Genomic DNA, 8,097 nt, shown 5'->3' on the forward strand with positions numbered 1-8,097 from the left:
TTGAAATGACAGATTACAAACACCAAAATGTCTGAACATTTATTAACAACCAACGTTAATTCTGAACTGTACTGTTCTAGCAGTTTCTCTTGACAGTTTCTTTTAAACACAGACGCACACAAAAAAAACCAACTGTGTAACTTAATTACACAACAATAATATGCAGGACCACATACAAACTGCTTTTCTCCAACAAAATAACACACTCTTATAGGAAACTTGAGTGGGTGACAAAACAACAACGGTCCTTTAAAGATAGAAAAGGTAGTCGTCAAGCTTGACGTTGGGCTGCTTGTGAATGCTCTGCCCAACCAGGAAAGCCAGCTTATGGCCGTACTGGCAGGGAGCAGGAACACGGATGATTCCCTGAAGCACAAACGAGAAGGAACGACAAACATGAGCTGCAAAGAATAAATAATTTCAGACATTTAATAAAAGATTAATCATATGCAAGATTTAGCATGAGCTTCATTACTTTATAGGTGTAAGAATATATTATGTTTGGGCAGATTGTTTTAGCCATAATTACCTGAACCTGGAATAAATGGGTTTGGGTTTTATCCAACTTAAGGTAGATAAAACCTGAACCAGTTTTATCCAACATGAGAGCTGAATCAAAGCTTGAGCTGGCAGGAACACCCAGATGTGTAATCTCTTTTTAAACTAACCTGAATGCTGCTTAGCTGTACCAGAGCAACTTGATTAGGCTGAGAAATTATTTCAACTATCAGGCTATTTCTCCAAAAAATATCCAAATATGATTTCTCCTGAACAATCCTTTAGTCCATTTCTAAACCTGCCCACCTGCCAGTTGTAGTACATGTGACAGAGTTTGTACGTGAGCCGCTGCATGTGGTCAGGCTTCAGTCCGCTGGTGTCGTAGACGACGTTGTAGTGAGTGGGTGAAACGCTTCCAGATCTGACAGACTGGCTCACGATGTAGAAGTCGTACCTGGTGAGGAGAAAAGTACAGTTTGTTTTATTTTCTAGCTACAGCATCAATACATGCCTAGAGGGACAGTTAAATCGTACCACTCTGGACGGGTGACCTCCGTGTCAATGACGGTACCCGGTGGTGGGTTGGTGAACTTGTCGCCGATCATGGTGAAAAACCTGCTGCTGATGCGCTTCTTGACCACCACCACACTCAGCTTGGGCCTACAATGAGGAGATGAAGCTCATTATAAACACAAAGAACACAGGCCAGGTTTTATTGTATGCAGGAAATGTTGCTGTGATAAACCAGATCTGTGAAATATACCATTCAAAACAAACTATGTAGGAACCATGACACATTAGTTCAACAGAGGAAACACTGTTTAGTACCTCCAAATGAACAATGCATTAGCTTTTGAGGAAATCTTTTTAGCCAACTTACTCATAGTCCTCCCCCAGGGACTTGATCGAGTCCATCATCTGAGCCACCTCGTAGTTGACGACACTTTGCAACTGGCCGTCTCCTACTCCGTCCCGGTACACAATGATGCGAGATGGCAGGCAGTTATTGAACTTCAGGTAGTCTTTCAGGGCACCTGGGTGAAAAAGGGCAGTCTTCTTTTAAGAAGTTTTATACAGTACAGAAGAAAGGTGTTGAGCAGAAAAAAAGAAACTTGCCAGTCAGGGCCATTTTCAGTCCATCCATTATTTCCTGACCTTTGTGCTGCAGGACACACTTTGAGTACCATCTTGGAGAAAAATAAAAGGCAAAATGCTGCTAAATGACTGAAATCAAAGATTAAGGCATCTTTAAAACAACCTATTCAATGCCATAAAGTGCATGTTAAGCCCAATTGAACTATGAGTATGATAAAGCTGGGTCAGTCTGTGTTGCGGTTGCTAACCTGCTCATGGTCGGGTTCAGGCTCGCCACCAGAGCGCCGATGGACCGCTTCCCAGCAGACGTATCATGGTAGCAGTCAATGCCCACAATCATCAGCTGTTTGAGCTGCATGAATCACACTTTGGTCATTCAGTGAAATAGTCTTATTAAATATTAATGCTAATCTTAAACACAAAGCACTAAAACCACTGAACTACTTTTACCTAAAACTCAAATTAAAAATGTTTCTGAAAGAAAAACCATAAACCCCATCAACACATCAATAAGAGAGCTAAGAATGGAAATACGCAACATGAAGAAATCAAGAGGCAGGAATGTCAAAAATGTTCCCGGACTTACAGGGATCTCCACACTCCACAGCTCTCCTCCCATTTTGCAGGCCATCTGCAGGGCGATCTTGGTTGCCACAGTCATGAGTGCCTGAGGTCGGCTGAGGGTGCGGGCCACCACACACTGACTGGGAGTCGGACAGTCCAAACAAAGGTACTTCTTAATGCTGTCGTACTTGTCCTTGTTGCTGTTGGGAAGGACAACCACCACCTAGAAATTATAATTACAAAAAAGAAGTTAGAAAATGGAAAATAATTTAACTATTCTAGTCAAAGATATAAAAATGTTAGCATGAAGATTTTCACATTTTAAAATTTGTATCAATGCAAGTTTAATGGAGTAGTACTGTGCCGAATACTTTATGCAAAAACATTCACGTTAAAATTATTTGCAGTCTACATAATGCCAAATTTTACAACACTTGCCAGCAGCGGACTTAAAAAGTCTAATAAAAGAGTATTTAAGAAACAGGGTTGTTATCGTCTGTAGTCACATAGCATATGCTCTGCATTCAGATTGTATAAGATGAAGATAAGCAAATGTATAAGATCCCCTATGGGGAATTAATAAAGTTATATCTCATCTTATTCCAGAACAAACCATTTGAGTCTGTTGTCCCACGTTGTGCTGCAGAGCTTTGAGGAGAGACAGCTGATTGTCTTCAAACTCAATTCTGTACAAGGAGGAAAACTAGGTTAAAAGTAATAAGAAACTAAATTGTCTTACTTACTTTGCAACATATTAATAGTTAAAAATCTAGTTTATTGCCACCAAAAATTAACAGCTATACCACATTTTAGAGGGAACAAAATGTGATGGATGGAAATCTGAAGTAGGAACATTTACAAAGTGTTGCACTCACATTATAGGCCTTTGCATCCGGATGCCGATGGGCCCGGAGACTTTGTGCAGAGTTTGCAGGAGGGACTGCGCTTCGTTGCTGTTGCGGCGAGAGTGAAACAAGAGCCAGTTGTCCAGTGGGGGAGCACTTATCACAGGTATCCCACGCATCTCTCTGGACCAGTCAGCTGATTGGGGGTTGTAATCATACTAGAGGATATAATAGCGATACATAAACTCAGGATAAATTCAATCGATTCTAAGGTCAAAGTTCTGGATTGGGAACACACGGATCTTGGTCCTTGGAAAATCCTCTCTCCTCCAAGGACTCTGCCAGTCAGGTTCAGAAGTTTCTCGTCAAAGCTGAGTCCCCATTTTGACATCTCCGACTGTGCATCAGCGTTCCTTAGAGGTAAAAGAAACTAAGTTTGAGAACATGTTTGCAAGGCTGACAAAATTTGTGGTTTTCAATTAAAATATTAACATACTGGTATAGAATTAAGGCAATTTTATAAAATAGCTTTACATTTTTTTAAGGCTTGGAATTATTGCAATGTTTGATGTGGTCATAAAGCATGTAAGCTGACTCAGTCATTTATTTCCACCTACTTGTGAATGCTGGTTATAAATCTGTTGAGCTGCCGCTCCCTCTGGTCTGGGTTCAGTCTGGTGTGGGTGCTCAACTCCTTCATTATGGTGAAGTCATTCCGCATCTTATCAGTCAACCCTGTAAAATATGATTCACTTTTTACATATTCAACATTACATCAGGGCTACTTTGAATATAAATTGACTAATCAAAACTCAGCAGAATTTTCATGAATTACTCAATTACCCAACATTATGCAGCACGGCCAACAGACACTGAAATACATTTGTGCCAACAGTCAATGAAGCTTTAGATAGTTGCAAATACATTTTCACTCCTGTAACAAATGAAGCGATGCATTTTTCTATTGTTGCAGCTTAAAAGTGACTATATAGCAGGTCCACCTGTGAGGTAGCACAGTTCTGGCACGAGCATTGCCGGGCCAGGAGGGGGCGCTCCAGCAGGGCCCATCTTCTTCACGTGGCTAACCAGCAGCACCTGGTTCACATCATGGATGTCCAGACCGTATTGCTATGGAAAAAAATAGATACAGTGTGGAAAGGAAAAGAATCAGGGTGTTTTAAACTTGCATCTTTAAATCAAAACAGGCGCGTAAGACACTGACTCGTGTCTACATTAGTCATTGTGCATGTGCACCAACCAAGAGCATTTTGTGTTTTATTGCTTACATTCTTGTAGTAGTTCTTAAAAGAGATTTCTGTGTCTCCTCTAGTGAAAGTGTTGTTGGGAGTGTGATCCCAGGCAATGTCATCAACCCTGTAGGTTTTGTTGTTGTACCTTAAAATGAAAAACATTATGTAGAAAGCAGGTCTTGGAATATGTGTAAGATATTTATATTTATTCCAATAGAAGGCACTTAAAAACATGGAAACAACTACAAGGATGTGTCGGGTCTTACTTTGTGAGGACGATCTGGCCAATTAGCTCCTTGGCACAGATGTCAGTGTAGCGTTCTCTTCCACACTGCTGCCTCAGGTTGATCATGAGGTCGAGCACCGTCTCACTACGAAGCACCTTGTGGCTCACGTCGGTGCACATCATGATGGAGGACTCGTAATTGAGGATGGTGGTGGAGTACCCCGGCCAAATTGTTAATCTGAAAACAAAACAAAATTTAAAAAAGCCTTGGTGATCACAAATCTGGAAGAAACTTTAAAACCAACAACCTGCAAACAGTAGTTTTTTTCTTCTTATTGGTCGACCAGCTTTTAGTTTCTTTAAACATGCATTAACTAAAAGACAACATTTTCCACTGAAGGACAAAACATCTGCTCTGCTCTTGTCAGTTGATTGTATTGTGACTGATAAAAATTTTACTAATCTTGAAACATGTTGATTTTAAAAAACGTAAGCAAAACAAATAACCAACATACTTGTGCTGTCGGATCTCATGTGGCTCATTGGGGTTGTAGTAGTTGCGTCCAATCTGCTGCATGTTCAAAACTCTCAGGATCCTGTGAAATTCAATGCAATAAATGAGTCGACTACAAGTTCTCAACGAGGCTCCTGATGTTATTTTACCCCTCTGACCTACCGTCTGAAGATGAGGTTGTAAAACTGAATGCACACTGGTGATGTGGGTGGCAGCTCGTTTGTCAAGGTGACGGTTATCAAAACCTTCTCCTTATTCCTCGTCTCACTATAGAGGACAGTCTCCTAAAAATTCAACAAATCATAAAAAAAACAAAAACCAAGCTAGATAATCAAATAAACAGAAAGCTCATAAAATTGCAAAAATAGGACAACAGCTATTTAATATTATTGTGAGAGCACATTCTTTTCCTTTACATGACAGATGACAGCAGAAACGTTTTAACCATTTTACTGAAATCTGAAATATTCTATTAGTTGGTTTAAACTTTTAGATCTGCAGAGGCTAACCCAGTTAAAAACCATTAAAACATCTGGAGGAGGTGCTGGAGGTAGAGCTGAAAAAACTCATTCTGTACCTTGCTGTGCAGTCTGTGAGGCAGGAAGAGCAGAGCGCCATCGAAGTTCCGAGCTGTACCAAGGACTTCTGAGTGCTGGAAGAGGAGGGCAGATCTCAGGCGCCGCGACTCCATTGCAGGTTTGAAGTCCACGTGGTACTGATAAAGAATCCACTGAGGGCGAGACAGGATCCGGAAGTAGTTTGCAGTCAACTTGATGGTGGCACCGGTTGTTCCTGTAGGAGTGTGCCCACATATGACCTTTACAATATTCTTCTCACACACACATTCCAGTAAATGTCTGTGGTAAAGGACTGACCAGTCTTTGATTCCTTCACATGTTCCATCGCCTGTCTGGTGTATACTCCTGTGTCATGAAAGTCCCGTCGGCGTCCGCCTCGTTCCCCAAGCTTCACTTGCTGAAATCCAGTTGAGATCTGCAGAACAGCTTTTCACAGAATTTAGACTGTTAACAAAAAGCAGTGGGATAAAACTGAAAGTTAATACAGAGTACAGTGCAACTGGGGAAAAATCCACATTTTATCCAAATGTGAAAAAAGTAAAGCTTTCCAGATGCACTGTAAATATAGACTGAATTGTACAATAGCCATTATTGCAAACAAGTCCTAGTAATCTGTCAAAAGTTAAAGACTCCCATATGCTTTTTACATTTTTATCCCCCATTTCCAGCATCCACAAACTTCATTTCACCTTCTCTGGCTATGGCTCCGGGAGCGCCCTTCTGTCTGCCTCGGCCAACCAGCTCGCCCTCTGCTGGAGGGGGAGGTGCTGGTGCCACCTCATGGGCCTGGGTCTGCAAAAGACCAAAAGAATAAAAGTTTCAAATTCTGTTGAGGACTGGAGTTGGAGACGCCAGGTTTAATAGCTACTGTATTCACATACCTGTATACAATAAGTAAAGAAAAATCAAGTCATTTGATTTGTGAAAATGTGCTTAAATAGCCAACAATGTGTGGATTCCATCAAAAACCACTTCTATTTTAATACCAGCATTGTAAACATGCATACAAGGTTATTCATCAATTACAATATGCTACACAATCTAAGGAGCTATTGTAAGATTTTCAGTCACAACTTCTCCAGTACTAATGTGAATTTTTAACTTTCTTAACTTGTATGCACAAATACACACACACACATATACATATATATATATATATATATATATATATATTAGTACGTTTTTATTTATTCCAACCAAAATGGGAATACATTTCACATATTCAAAGCCATGTTCAAGTTTATATTTACAAGTTTCATATTATGGACCACTTTCTAAATAACGTGTACACTGTAAAGCTTAACCAGCTGAGTATATTTTTTTATGGAGTCCTTTGAATGGGTCTCGACTAAAGATGGCCTGGATGCCAAAAGAAGGCAGCAATGCAGCGTGTATTTAGAAAATGAAGTGAAACTTACCGCTCCGGGCGCTGCCGTGTCTTGGCCACGTGCTCTGCCTCTTGATCTTGCTCGTGCACGACCGGTCATTGTCGGTTATTCTGCAACGGCACAACTGCTAGTGGAAAAAGAGGATTTCTTTCGCTTTTTCTTTTATTGTGGATGAGGAATTTCAAAGCACACTAACGAACAACTTGATGTACTTTACGAACAAAAGCGCACTAGCATGAGTCGCATACAAAGAGAAAACTATGGGTCCTGAAGGGAGACGAAGGCCTAAGGGTTAACTTGCTGCTAGCTCAACAGGTGCAAGCTAATTTTTGGAAACCGGAAAAAATAAAAAATAAAAAGATAAACATACATTTACTGTACATTACTGTACGTTATTTCAAACATATTTTTGATTTAACACATTTCTAGACAGATTATTGAAGATTAACAAATTTTTAAATACTTTAAAAAAAAAACTCGGCAGGAAAGTTCGTTTAGAAAGCTATTTGGTCATTGTCAGTATGTTTTTTTTGTTTGTCTATTTTAATCTATTAAAGTTTACTTACTTTTTAAATAATTCTTCGCAAACAGAAACGTTTCACGCAGAACACATCCAGAATCGAAAAGACTAAATGTTGCTCCTAATTTGCTTAAGTACTCCAATGAAACATATATTAATACGCCACTTCGATTTCATTTTCCTCCTCATAATATGCCTTATAACTAAATATTGTGTCGTTAGTAATGTCTTTCTTTTAAAAAACCATAACAGAGACTTTACATAAAGACTTATGAAGACATAAGCACGTATAATGTTTGGGAACTAGTTTTCCGGGCGGATTAATATTTTGAACATGTTGCAGTACTCTGTGGGAGTTTTAGTAGCTGCTGTCGCTTTTATCGCCACTAGATGGAGACAAAGACAATAAAAAACTAGCAGTCCATACTTGATTGTGGCACAAATTAGTCCTCAGAGTTAACTTGAGGCCCTGAAAAATGTCCATATAGTGACATTTTTCAAAATGTCACTATATGGGGAAACAAATGAATCAAAACTGGGTTTGGTATTAAAAAATCTTATTCGAAGCCATTCACTTCAAAGATGGTAGCGTGCCCTAAGATTTTTAGATTTGAACCAA

At 39.7% G+C, this 8,097-nt stretch overlaps 1 protein-coding gene across 3 annotated transcripts; it reads right to left on the reverse strand.

Annotated features, from left to right (window-relative positions):
• Positions 1–25: 25 nt before the first annotated feature.
• Positions 26–7,669, reverse strand: piwil1 (piwi-like RNA-mediated gene silencing 1). 3 transcript variants are annotated; one of them, XM_008417454.3, is made up of 21 exons: positions 7,525–7,669; positions 6,989–7,082; positions 6,260–6,362; positions 5,868–5,996; positions 5,570–5,784; positions 5,155–5,276; positions 4,994–5,074; positions 4,519–4,716; positions 4,289–4,397; positions 4,004–4,130; positions 3,620–3,737; positions 3,301–3,415; positions 3,033–3,220; positions 2,771–2,843; positions 2,180–2,380; positions 1,842–1,945; positions 1,615–1,685; positions 1,379–1,532; positions 1,033–1,158; positions 805–952; positions 26–366 (listed from the first exon to the last, which is right to left on the reverse strand). In XM_008417454.3, the coding sequence occupies exons 2-21, from the start codon at positions 7,055–7,057 to the stop codon at positions 250–252; spliced, it is 2,568 nt and encodes an 855-aa protein (XP_008415676.1). In that variant the 5' UTR covers positions 7,058–7,082; positions 7,525–7,669; the 3' UTR covers positions 26–249. The 3 variants fall into 3 exon arrangements, with proteins under 3 accessions (XP_008415676.1, XP_008415675.1, XP_008415677.1); XM_008417453.3 differs by having other exon boundaries at positions 6,989–7,085; positions 7,525–7,631; XM_008417455.3 differs by having other exon boundaries at positions 6,989–7,068; positions 7,525–7,617.
• Between the last annotated feature and the right edge of the window lie 428 nt (positions 7,670–8,097).

This window comes from Poecilia reticulata, chromosome 9, assembly GCF_904066995.2.
Source record: "Poecilia reticulata chromosome 9, P_reticulata-male-v2, whole genome shotgun sequence".
Taxonomy (NCBI): Eukaryota; Metazoa; Chordata; class Actinopteri; order Cyprinodontiformes; family Poeciliidae; genus Poecilia; species Poecilia reticulata.